Source organism: Polypterus senegalus, chromosome 18 (genome assembly GCF_016835505.1).
Source record: "Polypterus senegalus isolate Bchr_013 chromosome 18, ASM1683550v1, whole genome shotgun sequence".
NCBI lineage: Eukaryota > Metazoa > Chordata > Cladistia > Polypteriformes > Polypteridae > Polypterus > Polypterus senegalus.
Genome location: NC_053171.1, coordinates 45,253,143 through 45,270,168, shown reverse-complemented (window position 1 = coordinate 45,270,168; position 17,026 = coordinate 45,253,143). Strand labels below are relative to the sequence as shown.

Genomic DNA, 17,026 nt, shown 5'->3' with positions numbered 1-17,026 from the left:
GACGATATGCGCGTTACTACATTTTGCATAAAAGCGAGTACAGTACTTGCACTTGCAGACAGAAACGTGCGTTTAAAAAAGGCGCGCAGATGTTTCCAGTCAAAGCTTGTTACCTGCCCGAGGCCATGGGCTGCAACCAATCAGTGATAGCGACGTCACAAGAACGGCCGTTCTCATCGGTGTACTGAGCAAGAAGCAAACAAGGTATGAAATTTAACATTTGGAGTCTCGAACCTCAAGTATATAATATTAATAATAATACTAACAATAATGATAATAAAACTGTTGGCGCTAATGGAATAGTGGAGCATATGCATCCCACACATCGGCCAGAAAACTGCGTTTTATAGAAGGTACCTAATTAGCACCTTTGAACAGTTTAATTATTGAAAGACGTTGTTGAACCTCAGTGCGCAGAAGAAGGAACCAAGACCAGCAGGTCTTAAAATATGGGTTACGAACATGTTTGAGATGATTGTGTAGTAAAATTAGCGAAGTGCTAAGCGGGAATTCTATGGCGAGTGATACACCGCCCCATCCTACTATTTATTGAGGTAGTATGCGATCAGATACGCATCTTCCAAAAAACGCCGTTAAAGCCTCAAGGAGGGGTTTCGTTTGCAAGGTCCGAAAATAGAATTAAAATTTCTCGTGACACCAACCTATAAAACAGTCAAAATAAGATGACTCACAATTAAAGACAATAGAAAGAATGGAAGAGGGGGAATGACAGACGAGCTGGTGTGGTGAAATGTGCAAACGAAAAGAACTCCTGGGGCACAAGAATGGGGCGGGTTGAACTGTATGGTCAAAGTATATTTAGTGACGCCTTACCGTTGTATGCTAAATGCAGTTTCAGTGGTCACGTAAAACGTATTGGAGCAAAGAAGATTTAACGCACAAGGACGAATTCCATCTCTTAACACCGTTTGAAAGTGATTTGATAAATTCCAATCTCCCGTTAGTCTGAAGGACGTGTTTGTTTGAACGATCGAGAGCAGTAAGAGCGACAGGGAATATCAAACCTGTTAGACGAGCAGGCATTCGTCATACTGACTGTTAACTGATTTTTTCATCAGGATTTATCTTGTCACCAGTATAAAAGTACAAATAGTGCATACATTTTCCATGAATAATTTAGCTGCACGAAGCAAAGTTTTGTATTCACTTAATTGAATTGTTAAATAAAACGGTGATATAAGCAATAATTTGTGAACTCGTTCAGAAGAACGTATTAAAGGCCGCGCTCGTTTAAAAATGAAAATGATATTTACGACAAGGTAAATAAAGGACGTTGATTATTTATTAACTCACCACATACTCCGTAATCGACGAAACGAGTACAGTGACCTACATTTCTGTGACCTAAACTCTGTGAAGTTCCTTGAGCATGGAAAAGGCGCTATATAAATAAAATGTATTATTAAGTGACCATCAATACTGCCCTTTGAAAAATCATCGTAACTTCTCTCAGCCTCAATAAGCCTTACCCAAAGCATTCACACAGGGAGTAATATACCCTAGAAATCTCCCTGTTTAAAATGATAAGTATTGTTGTATTAACAGTGTTTGATTTCCAATTTCTCATTTATTCGTGTCAGAAATGTTTGTATAGAAGGAAAAACTATGGCAGTAAACCTCTTCTTGGGTCTTAGTATGTTACCGGTTTTCTTATTTGGGTCCTAAAGAGTAAAACGTTTAAGACCCCATGGGTGCAACTGTGAGGTATGAGAGACGTGGGGGGAGTTCAAGTGTTCAGTCTTGATATGCTGCTTCGAAAGTATCTTACGTCTTTTGATTCTTAAAGGACTTTTATTTGCAAAAGGATGACCATGTCTATTATATACATATAAACTGGGCACACTAGTCATTCATGCCCAGTCTGGTCGAATAAGAAACAATAACTCATTTAAGCCTCGTCAATACTGTCGGGGTTGACTCCTACTTCCCACCCTGCGACCTTGTAGTGGGATTACGCGGATTGAAAAATAAATGGATGAATAATTTAAAGGAAAACAAGTCTCATCAAACACAGAATCACGTTTCCTAAACAAAACGCAGTTCTTGATCGCAGCCTTCATACTTGCACAGTGAAAGCACTGATGTAGGCATGTGTATTGTGGCTGTTGAAGCCCAAGAACAATATCGGGCATTATTTAACAAAGGGGGGGATTATCATGTAATGAATTGAGTCAAGAGGGTATAGGCAGTGGTGTGAGCAGCCACCCACCCGTTACGTGCAAATGGTGCTTCAGGGGCTTTGTAATCAACACGATCGCCTTTACAGAACGGCCCGAGCGTGCCCCCTGAATGTCACTAATGATGTCAGCCTAGAAGGAGATTTCATTTGCATAAATAAGACCCCCGGGTAAAGCACATGGCCTTTGCATGTGATCACGCGCCCATGGGAGAGGAAGAAAGAACCGAGGAACTCACACGCAGCACTCTTGCTGTAATTCGGTCTGCCCCATCTGTGAGGCTACAAGGACGAGGAGCCGGGCGGGACGAGGATTTGCTTAGGAATGTCCGCATCTTCCTGTGTAGAAGAGATGGCAAGATACGTGGTGCTACTGGGGCCAAAGCCAAAAGATGCAAAAGGAGAGATGAACCCTCTGCTTTTATATGGGTCAAACTTTTGCTTGCTTTACTTGACATCTCTGAGATGTTTATGAAAAACTGCAGTTGGTGTGTCAAGTACTTTTGTTGAAACACATATACACAATGCCATTGTTTTATGTTCTCTCATAGCTTTACACTCGTGTATATTCATGTTTATGAGCATATTAAAATACGTGCATGCAAGTAAATATTCGCGGATTTCTCCGTTTTATTTATTTGTTCCTCCTGTTATGTTTCTTTCCCAATGCTATACTGTAAAAGGCAGGCATAGTGGTGTGAGGCTTTGAACTTCAAACCCTGTGTTTGTGGGTTCAAATCCCGATACACTGTGTGACTATGAGCAAGTTACCTTCACCTGTCTGTGCTCCAACTGGAAAACCAAAAGAAATGTAACCAATTGTATCATAAATGTTGTAAGTAGCCTTGAATAAAGGCATCAGCTAAATAAGTAAAGGTAAATGTAATATCTTGTGCGTCCTCCATTTATGTTTGTTTCCATCTACTGTAATATCCTTTTTTTCTATTCTTTTTTCATTTTTGGCCGTACTGTCCCAGTGGATGTGTACTCTACTGTCGTAGTTGGGGGGAGGGGGTATATTTTTAAATGCTTTCCATAAACAAATTAGCAGTGGCAGAAACTAGGTGGCACTTTGGTTAGTGCTGCCACCATACAGCTCTGGGGAGGTGGGTGTAAATCTCGGCCATATGACTCTGCCCTTGACCTGATGTATTCATCTTCATGTACTCCAGTTTTATTCCCATGTCCCAAAGATGTGCAGGTTGGGTTACTAGGTGGCTCTGAATTGTCTCTTTACCACTGAGAGTGAGTGTGCATTGCAATGGACTGCTGTTCCATCCATGGTTAGTACTGACCTCACAGCTAAGAATTGCTCAATACGCTGTGGCCCCTTGAGACCCTGTAATAGAAAAGAAGCAGATTAACAACACACTGAGGAAGAAGTGGTGGGTTAACTCAACTGATTGAGGGATTTTTGAATTGGAATTAAGAGCCTCTGTGTGCCATTCGCCCAAACATATGCCTGCTTCTAGAAATGTGTATGTTTATGTTCTGATAGATTGGTTGTATGTATTCAAATAGGGTCTTGAATGTTTGCTGCTGTTATGTCATTGTTCAAGTGTACCTTTTAGAACTACAATGGGTGATGAACAATCATCATCAGCATAATAGTCATTTTCCAAACAGTGTGGAAAAATATTTATATAATGCTAGTGTTAACCACACCTATAAAATTGTGCAAAAGAGTGAATGATATTTTGCTCAAACTCCCTCACAGCAGTTTATAATACACAGTATTAAACATTGTTATTGCTCACCAGTGCTTTCTATTTCCTAATACATTTTATTTTTTATTTTGTCCAATCCAGTAACGGAATAGCAATGAAACATTGATAATTGCTAAGTAAAAATAATTGAGAATATTGTGAATATCCATCCATCTATTATCCAACCTGCTATATCCTAACTACAGGGTCATGGGGGTCTGCTGGAGCCAATCCCAGCCAACACAGGACGCAAGGCAGGAAACAAACCCCGGGCAGGGCATGCACACACACACACACACACACACACACACACAGAAACACACACCAAGCACACACTAGGGACAGTTTAGAATTGCCAATGCACCTAACCTGCATTTCTATGGACTGTGGGAGGAAACTGGAGTTCCCGGAGAAAACCCACACAGACATAGGGAGAACAAGCAAATTCCACGCAGGGAGGACCTGGGAAGCGAACCCGGGTCTCCTTACTGCGAGGCAGCAGCACTACCACTGCGTCACTTTGCCGCCTATTGTGAATATGTTTTTTTTTTTTTTCCCCCAAATTTGAGAAATAAAGCCTGTAATTTTATAGTTGGATTGCTAATCAAAGACAGTCACATGTAAAAATATATGTAAAACAAAATCTGCCTGTCTATAAAAAGTCCCCAAAATGTTTTTTTTCCAAAATACAAACGTCCTGTTCCAGCAGCTTTGGGCACCTGTTTGGATGCAGATACAACCTGAAATTTGAAAAGAAACTGAAATATTTTAAATTTCATGGATAGTTTATTTTCATAGTGGAATTCACTTAATTTACTTGATGAAAAATAAGTAGCTTAGCTGTAGTTAATAAATAGTGAATGTAAACCATGCCTTTTTATTTAATTTTTGTTTACGTAGGCTTCAGTCAGACAGACTTGAATGTGCCTTTTTCTAAAGGACCATGAGCTCATGATTTTCAATACATTTTTTTCTTTCCTTAGCTGATTATTTTTATGCATTACTAAGTTTTTCACTTTTTGTACCTGTATTATTACTCATTAAATTAATTTACAGAAACTTTTAAGTAAAATTTTAGGGTCATAGCCTTTAGCACAGCTGCTCCGAAGCTTGATCACTTCCAACTTCTTTTCATTTCATATTTTTGTACAGTTGCTGCGTTAATCTTAAGACTAATGTCACTGTAAATCCACTGGAATCTCCTATACTACATTGCTCACGCATCAGGTTATCTTGTTGGGAACCAACCCTCTTTAAGTCAACAGGAAACTTGTGTTGATTTTTTTCCTAGTTTAAATAATACAAACTTAACTTACAAGCAATGGCAGAGAGCACAGTCACATTTCTCACTCCTCCCCTCAGGCAAACAGTACAGGTACATTAGCACTCACACGAGTAGATTCAGGAACAGTCTCTATTCACAGGTCATAAGATGACTTAATGCCAAGTCATAATAACATGTTTCTGCATGCAAGGTTATTGAACAGCTAGTCGTAACACTACTGTCTGTACCTGCTCTCTTTTTATATATTGTGCATGTGTGTATATGTGTAATGTATGTATGTATATATATATAATGTGTGTGTGTGTGGTTCATTCCATTTATGTTCTTTTGTGTGCGTCTTTTTGTTGATAATGTATTACTGACACTATTCTGAGGAAGCATGCAAGTCAGAATTCCTTTGTACTATGTACAGATAACAATAAATGTGAACTTGAATTTGTCAAACATGCATTAATTCTGTTCTAAAATAAGCTGCCAGGCCTCATCTTTTGCCTTTTGTTCAGTTACCTTTTGATGTCTTAACATGCTGTGCAAGGGGAATTACAGTATCTCAAAATTGTATTTTGGTCCTTATGGCTCTCTCATCTAAGTATGGATGGTGTGTTAACTATGGTTTTAATCCAATTTTTTTTATTTTGTTGTTTTTTTTTGGAGTTAAAATGAGATTTGATTTTCTACAGTTTTACACACATTGTAGAATTGTTTCAATTCTGCTTTGCTTGTTGTGGTGTCATTTTCAGGTATAATTTTTTTAATGTGTGTTGATTGTATCTTGTAGTTCTTTTAACCAATGTGTTTGTTTTATTGTTGTATATCATAATTTTAAATTTATTTCTGCTTTTCTTGAGCATTATGAGTGTATATATGTATTTCTGTTTTCATAACTGTGCAGCTCAAATAACTCCCATCACACAGCATACTGTATTAGGAAGTTAGGAAGGAAATAAATAAATAATGATAAAAAAAAAATTCTGGATCTGAGAATTTCTGTACACAGAGGAGCATCATGGTAGCACAGCACTATGCACTGATTTCCGTTTTACACTTCCCAGGTCCAGGACCCACGTTCAGACCCAGTGGCTGTCTGTGTGGAGCTTTTGTTTTCATCCTTTGTTCACGTAGGGTTTTCTCAAGGGACATCAGGCTGTCAGTGCGTCTGTGAGTAAGCTCTGCCATGGACTGGTGTTTACACATACAGTATCACCGTCAGGTTCAGGTGTGGCTCTCTAGAGCATTGTAATGAAAAAAGGTTTAGAAAGTGGATGGTATACATTTTCACAATATGTGACGTTTTGTGTTCTAACTGTACTTTATCAGCAAATGTGTAGAGTGCCCAGACCTTGTCAATGGGAAGTGTGCGACATAAAAATAAAGTGAATTTTCATTTTAACCAGAGGGGTGGCACAGAACAGCAGCTAATAGACTAAATTAAGAATGTTGAAAGATAACTTTAAACTTTTTATGAAACTATTAGTTCCTTCACATATTAATGAAATACCAATGACCATCAGTCCCATTTAGTAGAACAGTATGTCCAATGCTAGTGACTGGGAGCTATACTTCTTAGTTGTGCACATTGTTAATGACACTTTACATAAAAAAAGAAAGTGAAAAAAACTAAAAGTGTATGTTTTGTGTTAGGGTAAAATGAATCAAACAGCAATACAGTAGTTCTTCTAAGAGTAGATTTCTGTGTAAACAGAGAATTTCCATAAGTTTCTATTGCATGGAACTTGATTTGGTGAAGCTCATAGAAATACTAGACTGAATGATACAAACACATGCCAAAAGGGCAACAGTAATTCATATTCTGCAATGGTCCCCAAACTAGCCACCCAACACAAACAAACTGACATATGTATCAGATTAGTGTAGATACTTATTAAGGTCAAGAAGTTAAGTTCATGCATCTCACTGCTTGTGGATGTAGACTTTTATAAAACAAGGTTGTCCAAGACTTAGCCTTGAGAGAGTACAGACTAGTCAGCGGGTTGCAGTGGCTCACATCAAGTCTTAATGGTTTTACATGTCTGTCTGCAAAAGTAAAGTGAATCCACAATGGGGAGGCGAGAACCAGAGATTTTAAAAGCAGAGACATTGCTATCTTGAGAAGGTCAATACCTTTTTAATAATGGACCTGTACAATATTTAGTGAAAAGCTATAACCCGTGGGAGCAGTGATGCAATGTAGTTGCTTATTATTCTTTTTAAAAATAATTGTGAAATAAGGCAGCAAGGCAGGATCGTGTTCAAAAGTCCTGAGCTGAAAGCCTGGTGTGTTCACTGTAGAGTTTGCAAGTTGTCCAGGTAACTCAAATACGTCTCTGTCAGGTTTAGTGGGGATGTGTGTAGTAGTAATGAATGTTGGTTTTGTGTCTAGTGCCGGGCCGTCCAGGTTAGGCGGTAACCATTGTGTACCAGGCTATACAAATAAGTAAGCTGAAAATTAATGCATGAAATCAACAGTGTACATAAGATCACGTAAAATGGTAATCGTTACACAGTGAAAGCCCACTTAGTTTGCCAACTGCATGCGTACCTCTCATATTTAACTACTCAGACATTTTTAGCAACAATAAATGTAGCGTTACTGTCACATTTTACAATGTTGTCACACAAGGAACTGTCTATCAGAGAAACTCTCTATCACTTTGTGTCCCATGCATGCCTTATCTAAACATGCTATTTGTAGAACTGTGGGTTGATTGTTCTAAAAAACCTGTCAATGAATTAACCCTTATTTTAATGCCAATTACATGAAATTTAATTAGGTAATACAACTAAATTAAAACCAAAATACAAACTTTAAGCAAGAGTATGAAGTTGTTAGGCATATTCACCACACAAAGCTTTTTTTTGGCATTATAAAGGTCCTAATTGACCTTAAAACTCATATAGTAATACAATGTGAACACATTTTCAGAAATACTGTTAGACAATAGGAGGAACAAGAAAAAATAAGCTCACAGAGCCACACTGGAGTTTCCTTCAGGAAATAACCTGTAACATCCCTTTCCGGTAACATGTGGCACCTGATTTTACCCCACTTCACTCCTCACCTCTATTCCATTGCATCCTTTCGTTAAACCCTAATTCTTTTTTTTATCCTTTTTCTAATACAGGAAGACTATAACCAACTGAGGCCACTTTCCTACCCCAACACAGATGTGTTCCTAATCTGCTTTTCTGTGGTAAATCCTGCCTCCTACCACAATGTCCAGGAGGAGTGGGTCCCTGAGCTGCGGGCCTGCATGCCGCATGTGCCTTATATTCTGATTGGAACTCAGGTATTGTGCCTGCTGCATATCCTCTCATTCAACTTCTGGTTGCTGGTGCCCGTCATTCTCTTTAGCAGGATGACAGACCTCTTGTTAAGTCTGAGACTGAAAGACAGGCATGCTGTAGTTTTCCTTTTTCAAGTGGGTTTCATGACCTGATGAAATGTTAGACTGTTCAATTTTGTATTGACTGGTCTTTAGGAGCTTGTATGGTGGCACAGTGGTCTCACCGCTCCAGAGTCTTGATTCTAAGTCCTGGCTCAGTCACAGTCTGTGGGAAGTTTGAAAATTCTCTATGCGGGTTTTCCTCCCACATCTCAAAAGCATACATGTTAAGTCAATTGGCCAAGAATGTGCCAGTGTGCCTTGCAGTGATCGGGTTGGGTGCCCTGTCCAGGGCTGCCTCCTGCATTTAGGCTATGGTCCCTGTAAGCCTGGCCTGGAGTAACCAAGTTGAATAACAGATAGATGGATAGTGCTTAGTTTTTTAGTACCATGCATTACTGTTGAATTAATATTTATCACTCTGAAAGCAGGCATGAATTAAATTCTTTTGGGAATAAAATGCAAGTAATGATGAATAAACATTATGATTTAATATGGCATATTTCAGCAACAATTAGGGCATAATAAAGTTAGATCAAAGGATTTTTTTTTTCTCATTCATCAAATAAAGAACATATCCCATTTTGTTTTTCTTTTACTGTGCATAGATCGATCTGCGAGATGATCCGAAGACTTTAACTCGGCTGCTTTATATGAAGGAAAAACCCTTGACATATGAGCAGGGAATCAAACTAGCCAAAGAGGTGAGTGATCTGTTTGATTGCAACCTCAGCTTGGGCCCTTCTTTAGCAAGTGATCCTTTGATCCTTTGTGAATGGAAATCTAAGTCGTAACAAATCATATCAAAGTGTGTTGATGGTTATTAGCAGAGTGCCACAATTACAAGAGCCGCATATAATCATGGAGATTTTCAGCAAAGCTCTTTTTCTGGAGTTCTCCCTCTGTACGAAAACTTGGAATAAAATGTCAGTCATGTCAAATGTTCTGCTTCAAACTCCAGTATTTTGTCTGACTGAAGTCTTGTGTGCATGTTTTTTAGCTCTCAGATGTACATTTTTGCAATACCATGTAATATGGAAAAGGATGGACTGTTTCGATAGCCATGCTGGCTGATTGGAATGGTTACTGAACTCTTCGTGGAAAGCAGAATGCTTAGAGAGGCGTGAGTAGATGATGATTTATCGTGGCTAGTAAAACATCAAACTTTGAGAGCACCTCCATTTTTATTTTGAGAGCTAGGACGTCATTAGCCAAATAAACCATGCTGCAAACAAAAGATCTCCTTTGTTACTGTATTACATTCTGAACCCACAGTTAGTTTATTTATTTGCCTACGAAGACAGTTTTATGCAGTATTCATTCAAGCTCTTTTCTGTTCTCTTAGGTGCAGCTGTTTTCTAAAAGGTTTCCAATTAGAAAGAAAGCAGTTTTATATTTAGTGTTGTCACAAACCTCATGTACTTAAGGGGAGGTAAACCCCACCTCATTGTTTTCATAATGAGGTTTTATGTGCACTGGACAAGCAGTGCGTTGTAATTCTTATTTGCTGGATTATGCAAAGAAATATAAAACAAAAAAAATGTAGAAGGTGCCATGTAGAAGCAAATGACTTTGAATCTCAGAATGAAATTAAGCAGCAACTACACACCATCTAGCAGGTCAGTTTTCTGTTTTTTCACGTTCTGATATAGCTGACAAACTTTATACTGACTAAGCAGCATTGTTTCTGGTTTGGTGTAAATTTCATTTAACATTTATCAGATGGAAAGCAAGATGATGTAATTTTATGTACATTGGGCATAATTTGAAAATGCAAACTTAATGATAAAAGGCTATTGGAGATTGATATGCATGGATCGCCACAAGAGGGCATTGTAACTTAAGGAAAAGCTGGAGCAGCCTACTCCAATTCTGGAAAAAAAGAGAACATCTTAAACATTTCTGGGCCAGGGATTACAAGCACCAGTTTGTTTGACAATTGTCCCTGTGCCAGCATGTCAGGCAGAGGCAGTTAAAAGGAAAGTTCACTGTTTTGTTAAACTTACCAGAGCCTCTGTCAGTGCCCAAGCCATTGTTAGATCTGTTGCTTGTACAATGAGATAAACTTTGATGCACACAGTATAAACAGTTTCCCCTCAAGCTGCTTTCCACAGAAACTCATTTCAGCCTGGAACACACCCTGAGCTCTCCTGTGGCTACAGCAGTCTTTGGAAATAAAATGCCAGAACAAACTATTTTAGTAACTCTAGTTTGATATGTTTTTGTTTTTTGCATTTAGAAATGTATTAAGTAAAACAATACTAAATATGGTTCAATATCATTGTTATGTAACAGATTTAATATAGTTACAACACAAGAAACGTTAGAGCAGTGAGTACATAGGAATATTCAGAAATGTTTAGTTTAATATATAATAGATATGCTGAATATCTTTTGCAGTGCGTGGTCTAGTATGGAGGTTTTATCTGACAGTGATGAACATTTTATACATTAGTGCTCCGTTTCTTCTGTTCCACAGTGAAGACCAATAGGTTTAGACTTAACTAGATAGATTTGAGATCATAAGTAGTCTCTTTTTTGCTCAGTGCTGGCTTAGGCTTCAAAACCCCTAAACTTATAAAATGAACAAAATAGTTTTGTTAAAAATTGATTTTTTTCTATTTTATTGGCTGCAGATAATTGTTTCAGTTTTTCATTATGCAAATTGGGTCACATATAATTATCATGGTGGGAGAAAAACTCATTCATCCATTTTTTAGTTCAGGCTTGTGAAGAATTGGTGCAAGGCAAAGACTGATCTGAGGCAGTAGACCTTCCTCTCACCAAGTACAGTAATTCACCCGTCTAAATTCAGTGTCACTGATTCGCAAGTTCACCCAACACACACTTTTTTACCCAGACATGGGAAGAATGTGCAAGCTCATCATAGATCTTGCTTGGGCGGCAGTATGAACTTACTGTAAGTTTTGATACAAACTACACTTTGGTGGGTGCACAGTGGTGAGGGAGTCAGGGTCAGGGGCTGTAAGGCAGGCAGGCAGTGGGACCAGATTCTGTTTGTGTCTGGAACTTCCATGGCAACTGTGAGTGACGTGTCATCAACTATGTGACAAACTTGGTGGCGTTTTTCAGACTCAGAATTTTGCAAGAAAGGAAATGTTCATCTGACAAAGAATGAGAAAGAAAAAAAACTTCCACGACAATCTTGCCATAAAGTTCACTGTGGCACATGTTTCAAAAGTTTTTGGAGCAATATTAAGAGTTTATAGACCATAAAGAAGGGTCCTCAATCCCGAAGGTGCAATCAACATTTATTTATATAGCACATATTCATACAAAAAAGTGTAGCTCAAAGTGCTTTACAAAATGAATAGAAAAATAGAAGACACAATAAAAAATAAACATAAGTCAACATTAACATAGAATAAGTAAGGTCCGATGGCCAGGGTGGACAGAAGAAAAAAAAGCTCGAAAAAAAAAATAACATGACAGTCTCAGCTGTTTTCAGTTAGCCCTCGTATATTAAGTGGGTTAAGTGCCCTGTACGTGGTCTTGACAGGTTTTGAGACATGACTCAGTAACCTGTTCCACATTCAGAAGAGGAAGTGGTTCCAAATTGACTTGTATTGAATCTGCTTCAAACTGCCACATGGAGCTTTCATTTTTAATTTTAGTTGCCCAGCATTTCAGTTAGGGTGCAGTATCCTATCCTATATCGTACAATACCCACCATCCCTGAAACAAAAAAAAGACTTAAAATGTATAAAATATCCTACTAGCACAGCACATAACACACCCAGTGCAATTAAAAAAAACAAACCACCTCAGTTAATGCAGGAATCGCAGCTTCCCCTTGTACGTAGATATGCTGCCATGTCATGGTTGGAAATCCAAATGTTGTTGGTTGTCTGTTCTGGTGAAATGCGTAAAGGCCGTCGGACAATATCTGAAGAGATGCACTTGAATTTTTGGAAACTCCCACCTATAGCAGGTTTCTTCAGACATTTCTCATGTTAATTTTGGTGCATGCATCTTAAGGGCTTTTAGCTGCAAGAGTCAAGGGGTATGTTATTTGAGGATGAGCAGATTAAATTTGAAAAAGCACTCCAACTCTTCCATCTTGTGTGATGCTGCTGACCAATGTTACCTTTTACAAAATATCCTGACATTTGGTGACATTGTTTATCTCACAAATTTCAAAACATTCTGGACAGTTCAGGTATTTTTTGTCATTTGTATTCTTAAACAACATGTTTTTTTTTAATTCTTTTGCATTACCTGATGGGGGAAAATGCCAAAGCAGAATGGTGCAGCTTCAACAGGAATGGCTTCCTTCTGATAAGTAGACATAATAATGAACTGGAATGCCAACAATGAATTTGATTCTCTCTCTTTCTCTCTCTCTACCTGCTGTCCTGGTCGTGAAGAGGATGACTCTGTTTGAAGACTTTTGAACCTTTTATTGGTCCAACATGAAGTAATTGCCATATCCAGAAATATCTTCTGTCAAGTTTCCTTTGGGATTCCCTCCATTAGTCATTTTTCTCTCCCTTTTTTTTGCTGGCTATAACTGAGCATGAGCCATGCAGCTTTGTTATTCCACCTGTTAATTGGGCTGGGACGGAGTGGGAGGTGGGAGATGGATGTTTGATTTGAAGAAAGCATATCCAATACTTGGTAACCCTTCAGTCCACCCCTGCATGTACTCTTCCAATTTGGTATGTCTGCAAAGACTGGCGACTGATGACTCTTATTTCCTGTCTCTCCTTTTCAGATTGGAGCCCAGTGCTATTTGGAGTGCTCAGCTCTCACCCAGAAAGGCCTTAAGACTGTGTTTGATGAAGCCATCTTGACTATTTTTAGCCCTAAGAAAAAGAAGCAGCGCTGTTTGTGTTGCCATAGATGTTGTACCCTAGTATGAATACTTGTGTTGCCTTAGATTTTGCATCATTTTATAGTACGAGTACCGCTGTGCTGGAAGGGGACGACTGAAGGATAACTGAGGACTGGGAACCAGAACTTCCCAAAATCAATCAAATCACAGGAATCCTCCTTTGATTCTTTAATGCTCCTTCTGGTAAGAGATTTTTACATGCACAAGAACCCCTGGTGCCCCACCAATGAAGCCTAAAAGAGATTATGGCTCAACCATCAGCCTTCTTGCTTCTAATATTTGTGGCCTTGTTGTATGTGTGAAGCTGCCTGTGGATAAAATGAAGGAATCAGTTTAAGACATTTTATTGTATTCTAATGAGTAGCACTGTCTGTGGGCTTCATCGACACAGAGTGGACAGCCTGGCATTTCCTGAGCGTTCCTTTTGAGTCCCTTTAAAGCCTTTAGGGATTAATTAAAAGTTCCTAAATAGAGAATTCACAGTGAAACACCTTTACTTTGCATCATAAGATGTTCATTGTGCATTTAGTGCTATCCAAATGAAACAAGGAAAAATCCTCCTTGGAGTAAAGTTCAAGCTGAAGTGAGCCTATTCTACAGATATCATTTGACTTATCCACCAGTCTTCAGAGTGAACTGTATTCAGGACAGCTACCTTTTTTAGCATTATTTTTCAAAAACCTCTTACTTAAAGGTTGGACATTCCACTTTTTCAAATTCCAGCACTACATTGTGTATTAACGTGGCCATATACCACATAGTGGGGGAATGGGAGAGTCTGTGCAGGCCTGAGGCCTAAGTGTGTGTTTCTCTGATGTAATGGATAGCGTCTCAGCGGAAATGGGCTTCTGTTTCATACGAAAACTTTAAATACCCATGAGGCTAAAAACTTGATTTTCATTTTCTGTACAGGCCAATTGTAGCAATACTTTAATGCTTTTTTTTTTATATTTTTATTGTTCTTGAAATTTTAAAAGTTGGTATTTAAAACATTGGTGGTTCACATGTATAATATGGGCCCTCCTTTACGCAAGGCATGGTTGAATGTTGCCTGTGCTTATCTTGGTGTACGGTTTAGGTTGTCAGACAGCAGCCCTTAGCTGTTAAAGAAGAGCTTCTCTGAATATTGTTTGGTTGGTTTGCCCTTTTAAGTTTTAATATGCCAGTCGAAGCCCTGGCATATACAGTATGTCAGTGTTTTTGGTTGGTAGAAAGTGCCACTTCTGAAAGTGTGTTTTTTTAATATTTGATATATTAATCAGTGAGCAGTACAATATTTTATATATGACAATTTAAAAAAAAAAAAAGAACAAAAACAGAACCACATGTATCTATTTTTATACAATTTTTTAACATCACTATGAAAAGAATTACACTTTTGGTGACATTTATTTTTTGCACAAAAAAAAAAAATCTCTCTAATTCTACACAGAGAGTCGCCTAAATGATCTGCTCTGTATATTTTGCCGGTGACGCCTTAATAATGCAGAATAATACTTGTGTACCTTCATAGGGAGTAGGATATAATATTACCCCTCAACTCCCCGTCTGTCCTGTTGACCATCACTTTGTAGTTTAGGTAGTGGGTACAGATGCACACAGCACTGAAGGTCTCTTCATGACTGATTAAACACCAAACCAGTGTACCTTAAGTACTGCTGTTGACAAGGTCTTGTCGGCGTCCACAAGTGTACGAGCCAGTTCTGTGACACAGGACTTTAACAGAAAAAAAGAAATGAATTGCTTTGAAGAAGAGGATGGATTTTTTTTGGGGTTAAATTTTCCTTCTCACTAATAATAAAATACATTGCTTACTTATTCTGTGCTTGGATTTATGTAATGCCAAGAAGTCCATTCTGCCTTTTAGTGGTAATGCATCAATAAATATTTTTTAAAAAACATTGCTTGTGACTCATTCAGGTTTATACAATAGTGAAAGGTAAATTAAGTTTTGTGGTGACGTATGTGTGGAAGGACAAAAACAAACATTGTAAAGCAAAAATCACTTTTATATTGTGCCTTTGACAAGTGCTTCATTGTTAACCCGTCAATGCTCCAGTTATCACGTGGCTCGCTTCGTGTCCTACTGTGTGGTAATACAGCTGACCACGCTGTGCTTTCTCTGTGTACAGCATTGATTACTTGATAAAATGTTTTGCTTTTTTCCACTGAAATTTTGACTTTAAAAATTGACTGGAAATGCTTAAAAACAGAACAAATTTCTTTTGAATATAACATTTCTGACATGAAAAGTGATTTTTTTTTTTAAAGTAGTTAAAGCAAACAATGTTAAAATTAAATTACTTTTAGTGTTTTCGTAGCTTAGATTGTTTTGGAAAATTGTAATGTTAAATAAATGGTAGAGTGCAGTAGGCATGTGCTTAGCTATCCATGAGAAAATTGTTGCCTCAACTAAAGAGCAGAATCCAGACAACCAAACTTATTGCTGATCATTAAGAGTACTTTGTACATCTGTACATCATTTAAGCAAAAGTATCAATATGACGACGAAAAAGGAATAATGTGACTTTCAGCAGTACAATTTATCAAAACAATTATAAAACAACAAACACACATGCAACAGTGTAATTCTGTAAGGCTTTACACACTGCTCGCCATGATGCTGCAGTCCTGTTCCAGTTAGCTGTGACAGAGCTGCACAAGATGATGACATTCCTGATGATCCTGCTCCATTTGCAAAACGGTGCACCTCTAAGACTCCTGCCACAAGTAAGACTGTTCATCTCCATAAGGTAAGAAATAGTTCATTAACTGTCATTTTTAATATACTAATTTACTGGCTCATTGTACTATGTCACCTTTAATTTTGAAATTGAAAAGCAGTAGTTAATGGAAAATTAGCAACACTGACTTTTGATTATTTCTATCCCTACTCGGCTCCATGTGTATGTTGTATAGTATAGGAGAGGTTGTAGCACCTTCTCAAAATGGCTGTCATTCTTGGGAGCCGTTTTCATATTTCTGCATTTGAAATGCTGGCAGGTGGGTGGGCTCGAACTGGCAGTTTAGTAGATTACAGTTATCCTTGCCGGTACAGCGACATCCATATTTACATTTTTTAGAGTTGGAACACTGGCAGGCCAGGTGACAGAACCACTTTGTAATGCAAACTTTATTTTGGCAGTTCCAAGACTTGTGGAATATTTTATATGGCAGCCAGGTCAGTTGAGCTTAGCATGGTGCCATTGAGACCCTGACAGAGTGAATGTAATTCCAAGGCTGTTTGCTTCTACATTGTTTTATAGTTGTTACTATTTTAGTGCAATGTGTGCTCTTGTTCTAGGTCACACTTCAAAGGAAAGGTGAGGAATGAACTGGCAGCTTGTAAAATTACAAGTCTCTGCCACTAGGGGGCCACATTACCCCCATTTATTATTAAATGACACCTTTCTATACTGAATGTGGCGGCAAGCACTTTTCAGAGCTGCCTTTACTATTGGTCATCCTGTTTTAAGTGAGGGGAGAGGCTGTTAGGACGATCTGTAATATTAGTTCATTTCTGTTCACTATTTAGGAAGCACAATTATTAACCTTCAAAGCAGAGTTCATTTGTGTTATGCAAAACCTTTCTTGAACTTT

The 17,026-nt window shown here is 38.2% G+C and overlaps 1 protein-coding gene across 1 annotated transcript in view; it reads left to right on the top strand.

Moving 5' to 3' along the window:
• rhoj (ras homolog family member J) overlaps positions 1-15,327 on the top strand; it is a 35,692-nt gene extending 20,365 nt beyond the window's left edge. The window contains exons 3-5 of the mRNA XM_039741046.1: positions 8,311-8,475; positions 9,180-9,275; positions 13,307-15,327. Coding sequence (XP_039596980.1) covers positions 8,311-8,475; positions 9,180-9,275; positions 13,307-13,453 — 408 coding nt within the window. The 3' untranslated portion in view covers positions 13,454-15,327. The remainder of the gene's footprint in view (positions 1-8,310; positions 8,476-9,179; positions 9,276-13,306) is intronic.
• Positions 15,328-17,026: the final 1,699 nt, after the last annotated feature.